The sequence below is a fragment of the Aulonocara stuartgranti genome (genome assembly GCF_965226115.1).
Source record: "Aulonocara stuartgranti genome assembly, chromosome: 5".
In the NCBI taxonomy this organism is placed as follows: Eukaryota; Metazoa; Chordata; class Actinopteri; order Cichliformes; family Cichlidae; genus Aulonocara; species Aulonocara stuartgranti.
This window is the reverse complement of record NC_138943.1, coordinates 35,647,440-35,669,472: the sequence shown is the minus strand read 5'-3', so window position 1 is coordinate 35,669,472 and position 22,033 is coordinate 35,647,440. Positions and strand designations below refer to the sequence as shown.

General features: G+C 39.9%; 1 protein-coding gene across 4 annotated transcripts in view; it reads left to right on the top strand.

Moving 5' to 3' along the window:
* Positions 1–18,677: 18,677 nt before the first annotated feature.
* Positions 18,678–22,033, top strand: part of iqsec1b (IQ motif and Sec7 domain ArfGEF 1b) — a gene marked incomplete at its 5' end in the record, with an annotated part of 239,537 nt that continues 236,181 nt past the window's right edge. For all 4 annotated transcript variants that reach the window (XM_082533540.1, XM_082533539.1, XM_082533534.1 and 1 more), the window contains one exon: positions 18,678–19,234. In XM_082533540.1, the coding sequence (XP_082389666.1) occupies positions 18,954–19,234 (281 nt within the window). The remainder of the gene's footprint in view (positions 19,235–22,033) is intronic.

Below are 22,033 nucleotides of genomic sequence, written 5' to 3'. Positions count from 1 at the left end.
CAGTTTAGTTTTAATTCATTGACTTGTTCAATTCTTTAAATCCAAATAAATGTAAAATACATGACTGAAACTTGAAGTGCAGGGTACAGAGCTGGAGACATAAACTGCACCTACTACATGGATGCAGCTATAAAGACATTCCCTGTTACAGTGGGGCAAAAAAGTATTTAGTCAGCCACCGATTGTGCAAGTTCCCCCACCTAAAATGATGACAGAGGTCAGTAATTTGCACCAGAGGTACACTTCAACTGTGAGAGACAGAATGTGAAAAAAAAACCATGAATCCACATGGTAGGATTTGTAAAGAATTTATTCGTAAATCAGGGTGGAAAATAAGTATTTGGTCAATAACAAAAATACAACTCAATACTTTGTAACATAACCTTTGTTGGCAATAACAGAGGTCAAACGTTTACTATAGGTCTTTACCAGGTTTGCACACACAGTAGCTGGTATTTTGGCCCATTCCTCCATGCAGATCTTCTCGAGAGCAGTGATGTTTTGGGGCTGTCGCCGAGCAACACGGACTTTCAACTCCCGCCACAGATTTTCTATGGGGTTGAGGTCTGGAGACTGGCTAGGCCACTCCAGGACTTTCAAATGCTTCTTACGGAGCCACTCCTTTGTTGCCCGGGCGGTGTGTTTTGGATCATTGTCATGTTGGAAGACCCAGCCTCGTTTCATCTTCAAAGTTCTCACTGATGGAAGGAGGTTTTGGCTCAAAATCTCACGATACATGGCCCCATTCATTCTGTCCTTAACACGGATCAGTCGTCCTGTCCCCTTGGCAGAAAAACAGCCCCATAGCATGATGTTTCCACCCCCATGCTTCACAGTAGGTATGGTGTTCTTGGGATGCAACTCAGTATTCTTCTTCCTCCAAACACGACGAGTTGAGTTTATACCAAAAAGTTCTACTTTGGTTTCATCTGACCACATGACATTCTCCCAATCCTCTGCTGTATCATCCATGTGCTCTCTGGCAAACTTCAGACGGGCCTGGACATGCACTGGCTTCAGCAGCGGAACACGTCTGGCACTGCGGGATTTGATTCCCTGCCGTTGTAGTGTGTTACTGATGGTGACCTTTGTTACTTTGGTCCCAGCTCTCTGCAGGTCATTCACCAGGTCCCCCCGTGTGGTTCTGGGATCTTTGCTCACCGTTCTCATGATCATTTTGACCCCACGGGATGAGATCTTGCGTGGAGCCCCAGATCGAGGGAGATTATCAGTGGTCTTGTATGTCTTCCATTTTCTGATGATTGCTCCCACAGTTGATTTTTTCACACCAAGCTGCTTGCCTATTGTAGATTCACTCTTCCCAGTCTGGTGCAGGTCTACAATACTTTTCCTGGTGTCCTTCGAAAGCTCTTTGGTCTTGGCCATGGCGGAGTTTGGAGTCTGACTGTTTGAGGCTGTGGACAGGTGTCTTTTATACAGATGATGAGTTCAAACAGGTGCCATTCATACAGGTAACGAGTGGGGGACAGAAAAGCTTCTTACAGAAGACGTTACAGGTCTGTGAGAGCCAGAGATTTTCCTTGTTTGAGGTGACCAAATACTTATTTTCCACCCTAATTTACGAATAAATTCTTTACAAATCCTACCATGTGAATTCATGGATTTTTTTTTCACATTCTGTCTCTCACAGTTGAAGTGAACCTCTGGTGCAAATTACTGACCTCTGTCATCATTTTAAGTGGGGGAACTTGCACAATCGGTGGCTGACTAAATACTTTTTTGCCCCACTGTAGCTAGATTAACATGATGGTGTTGTGTTTAGTATGTTGCTCTGTTTCTTTTGCTTGTTTTCTCTTCTTTTTCTCTCAACAGGTGATCCAGGAGGTTTTTTCTCTCTCTCTTTCTCTTTTTAAGTGCTCTCTCTCACTGTCCCTCACCCCTTCTGTTTTTCTTTTCCTTCATCTTTCTTTCTCCCTTTCCTATCCCTCAGTCATGTCTGTCCCGTCTGTAACAACTGAAAATAAAATAAAATAAATAATAACAACAAAGGCCGATCAAATGGACCAATACGGCAAGGCCGTGATGATCCATTTGGCAAAGTAAATCCATTGGGTATCCTTGTTGGTCCACAGACAACAATTCTGACGGCTAAAGAACCAAATGGGACAGGCAAAAAAAACTGTCCATGACAACTCACCTGCCTCCTTATGTTTAACAGAAATACAGCTATGTTGTTTGGAAAACTCTCAAGAAAATTTACATTATATATTATGTGATAACCATCATTTCCTACTGCGACTTCCCATGTGACTATTAGCTTTATAATCTCCTAATTGCCCTCTATTGTATTTTCAACTTGTGGTGGCAGCATGAAGACAGCAACTCAGCAGGAGTGTATACACTGTATGTGGCTTTTGTTGTGGATTTATTAAACACCTGCATCTCTTAACACAGCCACAGGCATTATACCTTGAATGCAGTGAATTACAGGCTTTAGTCGATCCACCTGAATAAGTCCCATTACAGAGAAGTCATCCAACGAATAATGTTTATTGGAGAGTAAACAAAGCACAGAGTGCAAAGCATTAGGGGGCTCCAAAGAAGTAATTTTGTTATTTTCCCACTGAAAAAACTGAGCAATAGGAAATGTTCAAGACAAATTGAACTTTAGATTGAAAGAACCATGTAGTCAGAAAAGAAAACCCTAGTAAGGATTAGATTAGATTTTTAAATGATGATTTGATTTATTAAGTGATAAAACAAAACTTTCCATACCTACCTTGCCCTATGTGAAACAATATTTCTTCATCTTGTTAAATCATGAATTAACTATGAGATGGTGGCCACGTGGAGGGAGCAGGTGGCGACACCGACAGCAGGAAGAACTGCAGGACTGGATCAAGCGCCGCATGCAGATGATTAAGAGGCTGTGGACGTACATCTTTGTTTGACCCTTGCACTAACAGTGTCCACATCAAAGAATAGTTTGACACTCCAGTGCATCAGCTTCAGTTTCCAGGTGCTAACACATTGGAAAACCTGTTTGATTGGAAAGACAGCCTTGGTAAAGGGGTCTTCCAGTAAACACCACATAACAACAAGCCTGCTATGTTTGTGGAAGACAAAGTCTTTCTGGAAATAATGGACAAGGAGGCTTTCACGAATTACTCACATAGTTGGGTGGCACCACTACCCTTCAAGCAACCAAGGCACAAACTCACCAACAATTGAGCCCAAGCAGTCAACCATCCTTTGATGTTACGGCACTTGCTGTAAAAGAGGTCAGACATGAAAGAACATATGATTGCCTTTATGAAGAAGCTCTTTGAGGCAGGTCATGCTGAACCAGTGCCACTACCCACTGGTGAACAAGAGTGCTGGTATTTGTATCTTTGGAGTGTATCATCCAAGTTAACCAGGTCAAGTATGGGCAGTGCTCAACTCCAGCCTTAAGAATGATGGTGTCTCCCTTAATGACATCCTGCTATGTTGCCCTAACTTAAATAATACACTTTTAGGTGTCCTCACTCACTTCCGTAAGGAAACTCTGGCTCCGATGTAGAACAGTTGTTCTATTTTTTCATGGTCTCCCAGGATCACCAGGACTTCCTACGTTTCCCCTGGTTCAAGGACAATGACCCCACCGAAAAAATTGCAGAGTATAGGATGAATGTACATTTATTCCCCAATAGCCCCTCTCCCGCTGTTGCCATATACGGCTTGAGAAGGGCAGCTCTGCAAGGAGAGGAAGAACATAGCACAGAGGCAAAACAATTCGTTCTAAAGAACTTTTACATTGATGATGGTCTTGCCTCATTCCCCGCCGGTGATGATGCCACCCGACTCCTGAAAGAAAACAAAGAAACGTTAGTTGACTCAAACATACGGCTACATAAGATGGTGCTGTGCCAAACATGGCGTTGTGCAGAAGAGACCAAAGTAGAGAATACTTTGCTGTCTTCTGTCCAAAAAACATTGTTTCAGAACATTGTTTCTTCTCATTTGTTCAGCTGCAACTTTGCAAACCCGAGCCATGATATCATGTTCATGCTCTTTTCAGAGTGAAGCTCTCTCTCTATTTTTCTACGAATAAGTCATACTCAGTCTTTTTCTGATCGTACTGTCATGGATTTTAACATTTAACATGCTTGGTGAGGCCTGTGGAGTTTGAGATGTAGGTCTGACCTTTGGTTGAAATTACTCTTGGATCCACACTTAAGGATATTGTGATATTGTGTTTACACACAGCATATCATAATGCTCTGACAAATCGACAAAACTTCCGCTGTTATGGAGGTGGTCACACCTGCTGAAAATAAACTAATTGAGTGCGTTTGATTAGCAGCACCTGGCTGCTACTTACCCTTTTAATTCCCCTGGCAGAAGATGTACCTGGTTTTTGTACATCCTGTTAAAACTTTTAAAAAGGGTAAAAATTCAAAAACAACACAAACTGATGTTAAATTAATGCACTGAATTTGTACTATTTACTACAGCTTGTCCTATAGTTGTGATTTAATATTCTTACTTTAGAGGTGCTCCTGAATGTGCTCTTAAAGACAGGAAACCACATTAAAGAATGTGTTTAATTTTGGCCAAGAACGCATTAAAACTACTTTAACAAGAGTAAAGTGTCATTTTCTGCTTCCAGACTTAACAGTAACCTTTCTGTAACAGCAAAGAAAATACCTTATTCAGAACCTGATGGAAAGCTAAAGCACTTTGTGAAATATACAATGAAATATAATAGGATGATATTATCACCAGAAGCCAGCAGAAAAATGATTTAAGGGTGTGATGTATAAAGTAAATGCAGAAATGGATACATCGTTGGCATTTTCAGTTCTACTGGGTTACCTACTGCAACCACCGCTCTTATTCTGATCAGCCCTGTGCTGACTGTCAGCTCAGGGACTGATTTATTGCACACATCAAGAAGAGTACATGCTTCCTCCTCTGTGAGAGATAGCTAGCACACTAGTACTGACAATGAGGATAGAGCCAGGCAGCAGTGGTTTTGGGTCTGTGCTGCTTTTCCAAGCTTTGATAGTTCTAATAATAAGAATGCATAAAAACCAAATGAACAATGCTCAATCAGTACCTTTACTTAAATCAGATACCCAAGCAGGTGACTAAGCATCACGCCAATATCAATCCCTGATGAGAGTGAAAGAAGCCAACATTCAGATACTGATGGACCTATTACTATTTTGAGTGGGCTGTGGTTATCTTTGGAATAACAAGACAAAGTGTTTGACACATAGTCTTCCTTTTTTCTATTTGTTAGGGAGGAATATGACATCTGGCAGTTTCCTCCTTAAAGCTTTGTCTGCTCAGTGCTATTTTGATAAGAGACCCTTGTTTTGATTCATTTTCAATCACTGCTAGTGTTTACAAAACTGCAAAGTGCCATTTTGCTGAAATGTGTTACATTTATTTCTCCTCTCTCATTATGTGGGTCTGCAAGCAGCAAACCATGTATTTAACTCTGCTGACAGTAAAGAAATTTTTTAAAGTGTCAATTTTATTCCCAGCAAAAGCATCAGTATTGGTATAAACACATATTCTAGCTCAGGTAATAGCATCTGTCGGTATTTTATTAAAAGAAAAAAGAATGCCAGTAATCTGCATGCATTTACTTTTGATTTTGTATACATCTGAAGATAAAATATAAAATTGCTCCCTTACACAACATGAAAAACCAACATGGTTGATACCCACAACCAGATAAATACCATGACCTTTTTAACCCCTGGGTTAAAATCTGTTTATTGGACCCCTGCTGACTGCTATAATATATGTCAGCTTCATTATTTCCCCAGGAACTGTGAAAGTGAAATGATTAGTTGATTAATCAGTGTAAAGATCAAATGTTGCCATTTATTTTCCTACTAGCAGTATTTAAAGAAAAAAAGTGCTCGTGTCGGCTTTTGGGCAAAGTTAGTGACAAAATATTTGTGAAAATGATAGCTGGTGTCAGGCACACAAGACTTTTGTGGTTACATAGCAGTTCCCTGAAATAGAAAAAGGGAAGCAATTTGATCAAATCTGCTTTAAAACAAATGTCAGTAAGGCCAGTGTGAATTCAAACTACCTGTCAGTATTTTACCTCCATGGTACAGATTTCTAATATTTTTTGTTTTGACCTTTTTCAGCTTTTATTTGACAGATACAGTGTCTAAAGGACAGGAAAGCAGGGGCAGAGCGAGAGAAGAGCTGCAGGTCGGACTCAAACGTGCGCCGGCCGCTCTCAGCCGTATGGTATGTGGTCGCCCTTTCAATGCACTGAGCTAAACCAGCAACCCATTCTAATACATTTCTGGCTTTCAGTCCTATGTCAAACCCTTCTTGATTTCTTTGATTTTGTTCTAGACTTGTTTAGATATACGTTCATTTGTATGTCAAAGTAAAATTATATAGTTGGGTTCAGAAGATTGTGGAAATTGGCACATTTTATATATAATTTTGATCCTGTATACCACAACATTAGATCTGAAATGACATGAATTAAGATGCAATTAAATTATTTCACTGCAGTAATCACTGTGTGTGAAAACAGTTCACCATGCCATCCACATTCAGGTTAAAGCTTCATCATGCAAGAAGTCAGATACAAACATGGTCCAGAAATAGTGATTTTTCAATATTTCCATACCTGAATTTTTGTTCAAAGACTATTAAATTCATGTATTTATACCCATGTACTCCCATTAAATATTTATTCTAATTAAAATATTTAATCTACCAGAAGCAGGAAGTTTTGTTTTTTTTTGTGATGTAGCCAATAATGACAGAACAACTTAAATTTCTGGTGCCACAGAATTCCACATATGTCATTAACATATGTAATAACCTGCTCTAAGTTATTACAACCTGTGGCTTCAAAAGACAGCTACTCTTCAGAGACCAAGTAAATATGAAGAGAGTGATGAATAACTTTTCAGCTGTTTCCAGCTGCAAAGAAAGTTTAAAAAAATTCCCTTATGATGACTAATGTCAGAGTAACATGCTATGGGGTATGGCCCTGCGACAGACTGGCGACCTGTCCAGGGTGTACCCCGCCTTTCGCCCTATGACAGCTGGGATAGGCTCCAGCGCCCCCCGCGACCCTGAAAAGGATAAGCGGAAGCGAATGGATGGATGGATGCTATGGGGTATTCCATGGCATTGCAGGAATACCAGACACCCCTGGAGCAATAGACTGAACCCATCTACTAACTCCATTCAGTAAATGCATCATAAAAATTATCAGTGTATTAATGTTCTGGTAATATTTGATTCTGACTCCCACATGCTCGACATTGTAGCACATTATATATTTTTTTTTCATTTTAAAACATTTTCAACTTTTTTTTTGTCATTTTGGGATATTGTGTGCAGAATTCTGAAGTGAAAATGAATGAATTAATCCAAAATGTATTGAATCCATTTTGGATTAAAGGCATAATGTAACTGTGACTGAAGGTAAGATATAGTATAGTATAGAGTAAATTGGATAAATGTTTTATGTAATCTAGTTTTTAAACAGCGGCTCCCACTCTGACGTTACAATTCTTCACTTTTTAGATTCCAGGTTTGCTTTCACGTTGTGCAACCATCGACCCATGCACACCAGTATTTCCTCCAATGGCTCCAGTCACATGTTACTGCTTCATAGACTTTAAAATGAGATGATTTCATACGAATAAAACATGTTACGATTAGAAACCTTACATGGACCAAAAATTCACAAATTCTCCTCTATGGTACTGGCAATAAAGTCGTTTTTTAACCATCAGTCAAGAGTTTATGACGTTTGTAAGTGAAACTAGCACAAAATAATAAAGGCCTGAATAAAGACCAATATTTATGAAATTTAAAATATACCATCTAACCACAATATCAACATAACGTTGTGTTCTGTATGCTGTCAACATAGATGGCAGAGAAGTTTTCTTACTGCTGCACTGCATCCCAGATATTCTAGTTTCACCTGAGCTCTCTCTACACATCAGCTTTTGTATTTTTGCTTTGGGGACCAAATTGAATAGAAAAAGCGATGATACATATTATGTTTTGGTGCATAGTCTAAAGCTTTCCTGTCGATCATTTTGACAAACCACCACAGATGTCAGATGCCAGATAGCATATCTGTGGTCACATTGCTGGCTCCAACTCGCTGCTCATCCTATCAGAGACAGACGATGAAAAGTGCTGATATGGTTCTGGAAACAGAAAAATAAAACTCACTGGTTGGTGGCCACTGATGGATCTGAGTATTGAGCATCCAGACAGGCTGTCGAAATTCCCTGCATTCAGCTGAGGATAGCTTTGTTTGCCAGACAAAGAGGCACAGAATGCATGCATTTTCAGTGGGCATTGTATTGTCCACACCATCATATATCTAAAGACATCCGATAGTTGTAGAAAAATCAATATCCCAGTCTGGTTTGCTGCACTACTGTGGATCCTTTTCAACTATTACAACATTTACATGGATACGTGTTGGGACATGCAATGCATGTGTGTCCAGCTGAAAAGAAATGCAGCATCTTCTTGGCAGCAGATGAAGAAATTCTCATTTATTCTTGCTTCAGCTGTGGGAAAGAAGCTTTTTAAATTCCTGTTCCAAGAAAAAAAATAGAAGACTGAAATGCCGTGCCTCTCATGTAATCAAAGGGTTACATTCAGATATTGCGCAAGGACAAAACTCAGATGTTGCAAGGCCCAATCATTCTAAATAAAACACCCCAAACAGCAGGGGAGCTTGAAAGTAAGCTTTTCTCAACCTTCAGTCTACTTATCGTTCAACCTGAATAACAAGGGAGAGGGAGAGAGCGTGCTGCATATTAACAGCTGCCCGTGTCTGTTTCTACATACTGGGATCTTTTGTGCGTATTAACAAATCCCATGTGAGACACCTAACACAGGGTCATCAACAAACAGTAACACAAAACGCCTAGGTGCATCAACAAAATGTCAAAATTCTGACAAAAAGACAGACTCTCATCATCTGTCAGCAGTTTTGTTAAAAGCTGCACCTCCTACACCTGAGTGCAAACAAGTCTGAGAGTCCAAACTCTGCCAAACCCTGACCATATGACCCATGAAGGAAAAATGCTCGTTTTGTGTTATAATAAATACAATAGGAAATTTATTTTGACTAACTGTCCATCACAAATCATTAGTTGCAGCAGTGAAAACACTCAGCTAAATTGTTATAACAGGGCTTCACTATATAACAGGGAATGTCTTTATAGCTGCATCCATGTAGTAGGTGCAGTTTATGTCTCCAGCTCTGTACCCTGCACTTCAAGTTTCAGTCATGTATTTTACATTTATTTGGATTTAAAGAATTGAACAAGTCAATGAATTAAAACTAAACTGATTTTTTTCTGCATCTAAACATCGGTTGTACCAATGAATTTAATAGCTTATGAATTAAGGCTGTTTTAATTAATCTTAAATGTCCTAACAGAAGTTTGTTCATTAGAAATGAAGATAATCTAAGGGCAGATTAACATGTGGAATCAGACTAACTCTGTTAAGATCACTGTATTACACATCAGGCAGGAAAGCCTGCTCATTGAAGCTAAAATGTATTTTTTTTAAACATAACAGCATTTTTACCTTAGGGATTTTTGTGTTCTGTACACATGCAGTTACACAATGAACAGTAATATTGTTGCAAAATATCCCAGTTCATATAAATTTATGAACAGTAGCAGGCAGATTTTTGTGTATTTGGCCTTGTAGGAGCATTTATACTTTGCACAAGGTTTAAGAAGTTGCACAGGTCTTTAAAACAATCTGAGGTCCCTTAAAGTGAGTCCCAATGTAAATGCAACCATAAGGATAAATTCAGATTAATTCAATTTATGTGAAATATCTGAAATAGATTTAAGAGCATCCTTGGAGGAAAACGAGGTCTGTAACCACAGCCACCACATGAATATAAGAATCCTGTGACATACTGAATTTATTGGCTTTAAGGTTTTCCTTTAATAACAGAGTTACAAAACCAGTAAGGTTACAAAACCAGTAAGGTTACAAAACCAGTAAGGATTTGACATATATGGTTAGTTCACCTCCTTAACTCACATAAAGGCGTTGCAGAGGGTCGTGAAAACTGCCCAGCGCATCGCCGGAGCACCACTTCCTGCCATAAAAGACATCTACAGGAAGCGGTGTCTGAAAAGGGCTGGGAAAATCATCAAAGACCCCAGTCACCCATCACATGGACTCTTCACCCTCCTGCCCTCTGGGAGGCGCCACAGGAGCCTCCGGACTAAGACCACCAGGTACCGGAACAGCTTCTTCCCCACAGCTGTCAGACTCCTGAACTCTGCCTCCTGACATCTGACCCACGTTAAACTCATGGACTGAACATACACACACCCACAATGGACAACTGTACCCTCAAACACAATAATAACATGGAGTGAACCACCACTCACAACCACTAGCACTTTATATAGCCTCTGTAGAAACTATCTACACCCTCACTTATCTTAACTGCACTACTGTATAGCTCTGTGTAAATAATCATTCTGTACATTCAATAATCTTTAATCCTACAACTGTTTACAACTTGCATAGTTCCCATTTCTGTATAGCTGGATATCTCAGATTTCTGTAAAGTTATTTATTTCATATTCTGTATAGTTTTTCATATTTATATCCTGTTCATAGCCTGTACTCACTACAGCCTGTACATACTTAGTTATAGAATATTCACAACATACTTCATACCGTGTACATTATAACATACCATAATAGACCCATTTCTGTAATATACTTACATATCTATACTATTGCTAATATATATTGTAATATATCTATATCACTAAAGCACTTCTGGATGGATGCAAACTGCATTTCGTTGCCCTGTACCTGTGCATGTGCAATGACAATAAAGTTGAATTCTATTCTAATTCTATTCTATTCTATAAACAAGCCCTTTGAAACGGTAGATGTTGGCTGAACAACCTCTGGTAGAAAAAAAATATTAACATTGTTAAACAGTTTGAATTTCTGAAGATACAAAATGTTGTTAATTTGTACTTTTTTTTAAGTCTTCAGTGGATAAAATGGGCTGATTAACTGATGTAATGTGATGATGTTGCTGTCTGAATGTAGGGTGAAATCACTCTCTCCATTATCCCTGAGTACATTTAAATATACATAAATACACAATGATGGCTTCAGTGTGTTTTGTTGGAAACAGAAGTATATAAATTTAACCTGAACAGTCACATCAGCAGACCAGGAAGAGCACTCTCTCCCTAAAAATGATTCATCCTCGTAGTTTGCTACAAGGCCATGAGAACCAGAATTGAAGAGAAACAGATGTAATCCACATCCATAGAGTGCTGCTATTGCCCTTTTAGGGGCTACATGTAAACTCCAGTGGGCAGACTCCAACAGTTTCAGAGTTCAGAGGTAATCTGCAGATTCCAAACTAAGAGGACTTGTTGTTCTTTCAGGTGCTACTCACTCAGGTTTAAATGTCATACATAGAAACATTCATTCCTAAACTTCACGTGCAGACATACAAAGAATAGAGCTGCATGGCTGCTATCTTGGAATGATCGTATGTGTCTGTGTGGCTAAAGAGAAAAATATCCAGCTAAAAATTGACCAAATTAGCACAAAACTCTCACCAGTTGTTCATTGGTTAGGTGAACACTGTATGACTGTGTGCGTTGGGACACTGTGCATTTTCTGTGATTAACACAACCCACTCAGAGAATCTACAGTGATGTTTAAAGGGCTGTAATGTTTGCTATAATCAAAGACATAATTAAGAGAACAAAAAAATGGTAACCAGAGTGCAATGCTGAACCCTACGTAGCTTCGGGTTTCAGCATTGCACTTGTGTTCATGTTTTGTGAGTTGTGAGTTTCATTTCTTGTTATGCTATTATTGATTCTTTTTTCCTTTTTTTTTTACTTTTCCCCTTTATGCTAAACTCCACTGTCACCACTTTTCCTGTTCAGGCCTGCTTCTTAACCAATCAGCATTCAACATATACCATCATCTCAATCAGGCAAATTGCACACAAGCATATGTTTGTAGGTTTCATACCCAAAATTCTTCACTCTGCACAGCTATAGACCTGAATCCTGCTTTAGTCCTCATTGCATAAATGCTCCTGTCCATCTGTGCTACTCTGTTGTTTTTTTCTGTTTGGATTTGGTCACCTTTATTAGTTCTTTAAATAAAGGTCACTTTTTTTAACTCAGTATTTTTGGTCTACATTTGCATTCACCTTTAAACTGATCTCGAAATCTCCAGATCAGTTAAAACTACAAAAGGGCTCATGAGTGCCTCCTAGAATGGAGGGATTATTACAAGGTAGGCAGAAATGAAAGCTATTATAGAGCTGTTGGATAATTTCACTCGAGTGCATAGAATATTTTACAGTTAACCCACCAACTACACTTAATATTGTAATAAATTGCTTCAGGTGCTCATTTTGTTTATTTCCAATTAGGCTTTTTTTTTTTTTTTGGGGGGGGGGGGTCTGTTGTTCATTTATCTGAATTGCTGTTAATTTTCTTTTCATTACTGAAACACTTTGTGGACTGCCATAAACCAAAGCATTACTGATGATGGCTGAAATATCATTGCTGCTCGTTGTAAACATGTGATGGATTGATGTTATGGCTGTTTAAATATGCTTATACAGCCGATGTGTAATGGTGGTGGTGATGCTAGGAGCATTTATTACAACTGTGCTTCTTATTTGTTTTTGGTTTTTTTAATCAATGCAACTGAACTGACTAAGATGGTGGATTAGTCAGTTACTTTCTTTTTTGTTCACTAAGGATAAGCAAATGGCACTAATGTGTAAACAGTATTTATAATTTGCATCAAGAATTTATTAGTTCACTTTTTCTCAATTCTTTACACATTCAGCAAAGGAGCAGCCAGTGTGGACAAAACTGTAGATCTGATGAGGCACAGGTGTTTCCTCCTCCGAGGCCGTGAACCCATAATGAGTTCCACCCAGGTGAGAGAGAGAGAGAGCGAACCAGAGAGATAGAGAGAAACAGCTGATCAGCGACCAGCTGAACCTCCAGGCCGTGGCACCTAAGACCCGAACTCTTCCACAGCATGCATTTTTAATTTCTCTTTGCTATTTGGGCTGATTGGGACCTGATGAACGTAAAAACAAAGAATGATCTTTTTATCCGCTGTAGTTTCTAAGAAATGGATACCAGATCCTTGTAGAGTAAAATTTAGTATTGTGGTCTAGACAACCCAAAATGTGATGTCCACACATGTGGATGCCAGGTCCAAGGAGGTTAAAGATAAACTGCACACCATGCTGAGACATGCTAAGTTTTCTGCTAATAGTTCTTTGGCAGTGTCTTTGTTGACAAACCATTTCATGTCTTTCAAACTTTTTATCTTTGGAATTTTTTCACATTCTGCTAAAGAAATGAGAACAAACTGCGTATTTTTGTGTTGAATTTAAATTTGGTTCATCCACTGAGTTAGGTGCCTTTTAAATGATAAACGATTCATTTTTAAAAAATCATCTATTACAATCCTGGTCAGATACAAGGACAGATACATCTGTGAAGACGATGATTACATGCACTAGTTTATTATAAAGAATAGTGAGGGTGTCCCAATGCTCATCTCCATATTTCTATCCTATCCTTACATTAAAGATCCATTCGGTGGCTTCAAAGGACTCCACATGGAGTTAGACTCTTCACAAAGTGAGAGGGTGAAGGGGCCAGATTGGAATTGGGCAATGCAGGCTAAAAGGTCAGGGGCCATAAATGTATTTTATATTTGTGTATTTCATCACAGATTTCACCATGCTCAATGCCTCAGCAATTTTTAAATGTAATTTTAAGCTAGGTGATTTAGCTAATCCATGTTATTAGCTATGTTATTTCCGGCAACTTTTTTTTGCCAGAAAGTGGAAGAACATCAGCGAATGAGCTACACCACGCAGGTCAACAGCAAATTCAGCAATTCATATCTTGATGTTGGTACAACTACAACCATGACTAGTCTTTGAGAAAAGACTGCCTGCAGTTAGTCAGTGTTGAAATGTTTTCTGGGATACAGCCGGACTTACATCTCACCCTACAATTAAATTTTTTCTGGTAAATCCACAGCTTTGTATTCAGAATTTGGGAGAGACTTTTTTTTCCCACAATCAATTGTTAATTTTCAACAAATACCTAATCTTTATTTATTGTTTTCTCAACAATCAGATTTAGAATATTCACTGACAAAATAGTCATTAACCTTGAAACCTCAATCCTTCACAAATTTTCCCGAGGGGTCAGTTTGTTTTTCATCAAAACTAGATGAAGCAGCTGATGGAGTAGATACAATACCCTAACTACCTGCTTGAAGTCATAAGAATTAATAAGAGGCTGTAAAATCATATCTTCATCATCCATCACTGACACGAAACCATCTCCTCTCTGCAGTGAAGGAAGGAAACGGTCCACTGAGGTTTTTGTAAAAAGGCCATCTCTCCGTCTTAAAGCAGAAAGAAGGATAGCATCTCTCCACAGCTGAATTAAATCGCAAGCTGTGAGCTTGACAAGAATAACACACACTCCCATGTGTGTTTTCCAATTTGCCACCCAACACAGGTTCCTCCTTATCGACGTCTGAGGAGGAGAATATGAGGCTCACGCTTCAGCCACTTCAGTCTGTATTTCTTTCAGGGGTCACATGGGTTCTGGCGTTACAGCCACTCCTGTCACTGTTACTGTAGCAACCTTTGGCACGATGGCCTTCTATGAAATGAAGCTAAAGATTCACCGTGAGCCAGAGATCAAGAAAATATTCTCTTCGTGAGCATGCGCTGTGACCATGGAGCTCCGATACAAGACTGAACTTATTTCATCATCAGACAGCAAAGAATACCACGGGTGTCTAAATATAACTTGTGAAAAAGAGGAGGGAAAAAAATCTCTCTTTTTCTACAATGCACTCTGTCTCCACTCTCCTCCATGCTTTGAAGATTTCTACAAGCGAATGATCACAGGATCTTTTTTGGTGAATTATGCACATTATCATTCCACGCTTTCTCATCAGAGCTGTGGTGCAATGCATCAAAGTGGCTGGCAGGTGATGGCAGAGAGGATTTGGCTTGCTGTACTGTGTTTGTGAGTCCTGCAAATCCAAGAATTTTAATTTGTTTGTATGTTTTGACTTAGTGTGATTTTTGTGCATTACTGGCCATGCACAGAACGAGCAAAGGTTGTCAAAAGTCACTTACCCTGTCACTGGTGAATGTATGTGTCCTGACCCCAGCAAACCACTAGAGGGCAATCAGTGTGTGAAACAACCACTCAGCAGTTCCAGCATGTGAGTATCAGAGGTAATGACAAGCTTCACATGTTTGTTTGTTTTGTTTTCTTCTATATTATATCCCAAAAGTGCAGAAACAAGACAATTAAGGTTGCAGTTTAAGATCTATATTATGCGCTACGGTGTGGTTTCAGCACCAATATGAGATGAAGGTTGCATCTGCTTATGTTGCTGCAATATAGCGAAAAACAAGATAAATGGCTGTATTAACTCATAGGCTGTGATGCACCGTGATGTAAGGTGTAGTTAATCTAAAAGATGTGCACACTGCAGCAGCCTGCACACATCGGAGGCAATACTGTTCTCCTATTGAGGAGAGGGGGGTTTCGCTTACCCTGGATCATAAACCATTAATTATTGCATTTATTTGACATTTATATGACAGGATTAATTTTAAAATGAGTACTGGTTTAATTTATTTGTTTGATTAGCAAGCTTTTTTTTTTATTGTAGGAAGAAACTTTATTTGATTCACTGTTAAAAATAATAATTATCTTACACTGGGGCTCGGTGTCTGAAACATTTCCTAGTTCCCCTCCAACTGTCTTTTGATTGAGTGCCCATGCAGAGTGGAGGTTTGAACAGCAGTTGGGTGGAGCATCTGCACTCACAACCAAAGCACCGTGCCTTAGACGACCATATTAGGGACATCCTGTCTCTAGTGTATTAAAAAAATGTTTTGAGAAGGTTGAAGCTCGAGTTTTTGGATCAGAGATTACTTCACATACACCATCTGAAACTATAGTCATGTCTAATATGAGCAAATAAAGTAAAGGCAGAATAACCACTTTAACTCCAGGTGATGTAAAAATATAAATGTACTCTTTTGGTCATTTCTCACATACAGTGCAACAAGTAAAACTGAAAAAAAAAATCTTTTACAATTAAAAACAATTTTTTAATTTTTCAGATTTCATTACTCTTTACAACTGCACTCAGCTGACCTTTTTTGCTATTACTGCTTGACCTTCTGATTGCATTTTCAATACATCCCTTAGGCCATAAAGTGCAATACTGATAAACTGGCTGCCGGCGGAGCTCACGGGCGCGTCACTGCAACTCCCCCTGGCTTCTGCTCCGCGGCTGCTGAGTGAGCCCTCATCTGGGACTCTCCTCAGCTCTTTCTGGGACAGTGGCGCGGCTGCCCCTCTGTTAGTCTTCCTTGGTCTCTTGTCTTCTGAGGGCCTCTGGATGTCTGGAGTTTTGATCTCCTCCATACCTAGCAGATCATTACATGAAGGAACCTTTTAAAAACAAGCGCGTCCATGCTCACAGGTGTACACACGGGTGATCACACCCACAAACTACACCCTTTTTGGCTCCTACCTCAAAGCACACTGTGTTCTGTTGATCTTACGTGCTGCACAATAATGTTTAATATTTAGTATTTACAGTTATATTCCCATATATCATCGTGATGTTGTTTATTCTATTACTCTCGTTTTCTTCTGCTGGTTTTCATTTTTCATTCTCAACAAGGGGAAATTAAAAAAGTATCTACTGTTATCTATTGTTAGCTAGTTTATTGTGATGGTGTTGTTTTTATTATGTTGCTCTTTGTTGTTTGTTTTCTCTTCTGTTTTTTTTCTCCATACAGGTGATCCAGGTGTTTTGTTTGTTTTTCTTTTTTTCTTCCCCCCTTTCTCACCATCTCCTCTCCCCTCTATTTTTCTTTCTCTCCCTCTCTTTCATTCTTCCTCCCTGTCCTATCCCCCAGTCATGTCTGTCCCGTCTTTAAAAAATGAAAAATAAAATAAATACATAATTATAATAAAGGTCAATCAAATGGACCAATATGGCAAGGCCATGGTGATCCACTTGGTAAAATAAATCCGCTTGGCATCTTTCTTGGCCTTCAGACAACAATTCTGATGGCTAAAGATCCAAACGGGACGGGCAAAAAAAAAATACTGACAAGCTGAGAAGTCACACTGTTACACAAGTTATCCATCCACTGTAGCAGTGTGACCTGCTACAGTGAGCAGCAGTTGGCTTGGCTGCTCTTGACATGACTGTTCTTCCACGTTCATATATGGTAATGCTTGGATGAGGAGGCCCAACCAAGTGGTGCATGGCATCCAGAATAGCAATTTACCAACCAAAGGTCAGGAGTGTGGGGTATTGAAGAAGGTTAGGAAAAAATGCACCAGCAGCAGCTGCATGTGCATGTGATTGGCTGCAGAGCTTCAGGGGGGGATGAGGGCTTTATATATAACAATGGTAATTTCATTGCTATTTGAGACACTGCAGCGTTCCCCTTTCGTTCCCTTTCTCCAGAGACGATAATTCAGCATTTTGAAAAGATCTCTTTTCTTAATAGATTCTTGTTTTCTTCTAATGAGCTCTCTTCCCTCTAACACCTGTACTCGTGCCGGAAGATTCCTCTTAAAAGGAATATTCTAATGCTGAAGACAGCATAATGTCTATATTATAGCCCAACTTTAATAAAGTCTAATGTAGCATTAAAAAGCAAAGCAGCTGTGCACTAAAATGTGTAGCTCATAATACAAAGACCTGTGTTTTAACACAGGTTAATGCTGGCAACTCCATTGCAGATATCAGTTTAATGTTTGGCTTCTGGAGCAATATTGCTTTTAAAGTTAGTGAATGTTACAAGATTACTGCCATTTAAGAGTACTTTTATCATGAGTAAACACCCCCTTTACAATTATCTTGCACATATTACGTCTGAGAACATTTACTTCTGAGTGTACTCTGCATCATTAAGTACTGAATGAGCTCATATTGGTAGCATCTTGATCACACAACCAGCGTCAAGCTTGCCAATTCCCCTCTTCTCGGGGTCTTGAAACTATCTCCCTTACTGTGTAATAAAACTAGCATATTGTCTAAGAGGTCTTCGTGACTTAAAAAAGATATAATTTTACTATAATGGATGGATGGATGGATGGATGGATGGACAATCAGCCGTACAATCTATGGTGGATCCTGCTGGCAACGCTGATAAGTTAGCCAGGAAGTTATTTGGTAATTTTTTTGGTAAAAACAAAGCAAGATGATGATACCACACCATTAATTTTAATTGAATTCACTGTTTTATTGAAGCGAACAGCATATCCTGAGGGTAGACTGCAATCAGACTAACCCCTGGGATCGCACAGAGGTGGACTGATGTAGAAGCTTCCGCTTTTACTTGAATAAACATGCAGTTATGCAGTGACGTGGGTTTGCACCAGTGTGAAGGAGCAGCGACGCTCTACCTGTTGATTAGACCCACGTGCAAAAACCCAAACTTGGTGTGTGTGTGTGTGTGTGTGTGTGACTGTGTGAGAGTGAGTGTGAGCGAGACAGCTGAGCGCAGGCGGAGCGCTTAGCCGCCGGCCGTGAAGGGGTTAAAGAGTTTTCAGTGTGCGGAGCGGCAGGCTGGAGGTTAGAGTGTTGCGGTGCAGAGCTCGTGGACGCGGCGGCAGTAGCGGCGTACAGCAGCGCACCGAGCGCGGTCAACTTCGCCACTACTGCACAATAAACACGCCATGTCGGAGCGAAGGAGACTCTGTGGATCTGACTGCGCGCGGTCCTACTACTAGCGAGCGTGTGTGCGCGCGCGTGAGAGAGAGAGAGAGAGAGAGAGAGAGAGAGGAGTGAAAGAGAGAGACAAGGAGAGGGCTGCTCTTTTGCTTTCTGTGGATATCGCCTTCATGGACGGGCAACGGGGCTTTTACGAGATGGAGAACCCAACAGAGAACCCCAGCAAGGCGGCGGAGTATCTGAAGGAGCTGAATAAAATCATCGAGACCCAGCAGGGGCTGCTGGAGAAGCAGAGGGTCCGGATTGAGGAGCTGGAGCTCCAGGTGACGGATCTTTGCAAGGAAAACGTCTGTCTAAAAGATCAGCACCAACGGCACCTGGCCACCTGCAGGCTCCAACAGGGCAACCACTCCGCCCTGGGAGCCATCAAAGAGAATGTCATGCAGGAAAAGTAAGTTATCTGGCATTGGGTGGTGCTTGGTTTGGCTGAATAGGATGCTGTCAAAGTTTATTTTCCTCATCTTGTTATTCGCTCCGCGGCTGGAGAGATATGTTGTGTGTCTGTTTCATCTCAACAACCAAACCAAATTCCCAGTTCTTCGCCACTTTGTCACGGATCAGCTCTTTAATTGTCCGTGTAACGTGCACACTGTCAGGGATTATTTCAGGCTTACACAAGGCTGTGCGAGCTGTGCACGCGTATTGCGTAATGGATCCCGTCAGGCGCATCGCTCAATAGATATGCAACCCCATGAAAATGATATTGTGTGGAGCTCAAACTGTATCGGATCATGGTGGTCGAAGTCTGAATCAGTGGGTGTGACTTTGTATTTTCGCAGGAGAGAAAAGCGCGACCCGTCTGTAGTTGCGTTGTGAGGAAACAAGTTTACGCATCCTTTGCTTAGTTAAGAGTTCAACCCCAGGCGAGTGGTCAGATGCTGTGTGTCATACATTTCCTGTGCCAGGAGCTCTCAGTGAGATGAGGAATTAATGTATGCAAACACCTTCAATTTGACTTGGACTCCTCACCAAAGTGGAGGGCTTTTACAATTGGAAAAGACGTAGTTGTGTTGGAGAGCAGCCGAGTGCCACTATCAGGAGAGAAATGTTCAATCAAAGCTGCCTAAACATGCTGGGTTAACTGCTTAGCAGATGGAAGTACAAAATCAGGCTGTGATACTCTTGTGGTATTGCATCTAAACAAGGATTCCCCATGGATTTATTGTGCACTGTGTTACTGACAAAAACAAGCAGCTTTACACATTCAGGACACTGCTCCCTGCTGATGAGATTACTTATTTGTACTTTTTCATTATGTTTGAATATGATGGACATATAAATTAAAAAAAAGTATTTATTAATTCTCACTCAAAAATATATATCATTTCACACACTTTGAGACACTTATCTCGAATTGGACACGGAAAGGAAATGTCTGAAAAAGCAGGTCCATCCAGGACTACTGCAGAGTGCTCAAGCTGCTCGCTTTCAGAAATGTTGCACTGTCGATTAATTTTCCATGAATCTATGCAATCAATACATGAAATGCAAAGTTAACATGAGACATTGATCACCAATATAGCAATGTTACAGTCTACTTGTTCATGTACTTCATGGGCCATATGCATCCTTGTTTGATTTCACAGTTTGAGCAGTTACCCTACGCAGGTTCCTTATCAGTTCTCTTATCAGTTCTCAATTCTTTAGTATTTAGGTATGAGCACAAAGCAACAGTACAAAATAAAAATAATAAACAGCACACGCAGACTTCAAAGTGGTCACCACAGAGATTGTGCTATAGACAGTTGAACAGGCGGAAACAGAGGATGCAAACTGACTGCTCATCAGTTGAAGTTCATCTACCTGTTGAAGTTCAGGCTGCTGGGCTGGGGTCAGCACTCACTCAGCTTCATCATCAACCTGGATTCTTGGTTAGCTTAGCCTTAGCATGCTTTGTGTGCAGACCCTTGCAAAGAGCTGAAGTTTTGTTAGCAGCATAATGCGTTTGTTTCTGTTCTGTACGCAGTTTGCACTTCACCATCGCACTCTCATCCTTTTGTGCAATAAAATTAAAAGCAATATCCCTAACCACGCTGTAGACTGTGCCACTATTTTCCTCCTCCAGCAAACAAACTGAAATCGTGATTGTAGTGCAAGTGCAATTGGAACCAATAAGCACAATTCATAGGCAAGCAGCTGTGTTTGATTAACAATGAAAATATGGAGCCAAGGAGGTTCCTTCCTGTCGAAAGGGACTTTTTCCTTCCTACCATCGCCAAACTGAAGTAACATGGAATACAACACAGTTACACAAACATGTTCATTCAGACCTTGTGAAATAAAAGTTGGTAGCCTTCAATTGGGCAGTAACCACTTCATGGGCATTCTTTGCATAAACTTTTAATGAAAAAGACCATTTGGATTTATTTTGTGATTCTTTCAAGTTGCTTGCACATTACTTGAAACACTTGCTATCATCAAGTGAGTTAGCTTTTTCAATATCCCTTCTGTCACAAACCCGCTCACTGTTATGAACGAAGCTTTGACGGAGACGTTTGACTTCCAGGAGATATAAGATACACAGCATACAGCCCTGCATTAAAGGATTTCTTTCTGGAGTCATCTGAAAATTTGTTTTGTGGTGAATTGCTTGAACTATAAAGTGTGAAAACATAAAACAGAGAATAGCAGAAAGTGATAAATGACTACAGCAATTATTTTATTATCAAAGCTGCTGGGAACTGACTAAATACAGTTGCATTTAAAAATATAATACTGTATGGAGGGTATGATCTCTGTTTAAAGCCTGTCCAGTGAATGAAACACCTTGAAGTTATCTTTTGAAGTTTAAGCACTAAACTTTAAGAACAATTTGAAAGCGAAGCAGCTGAAGCTGCAATATTCTGACATGTTTTGTGATTGTCAGCCAAAATATCTACTGGCTTTGTAAAATAAGGCAGTTTTGTCAGATGCTGTCTGCATCGATTACATTTATCATTTTTACATTACATTTGCCTTTAATGTACAAGCTGCCGGACTGCTGACCACAAAGAGAAAATCAGACCTGTGCATTAAAATGGGCTTTGTCACAGGTTCTATGGATAATTTCTTTCAGTGGTGGTTTGACTGCTCCTTGCAAATTATGGAAATCTACTCACTGTTAATTTGGATTTGTGGTGTTAGTTTGAAATAACTTCTACCATCCGGCAACTGTTCCGACTGACTTAGGAACATTTTGAAATGTTTTTAA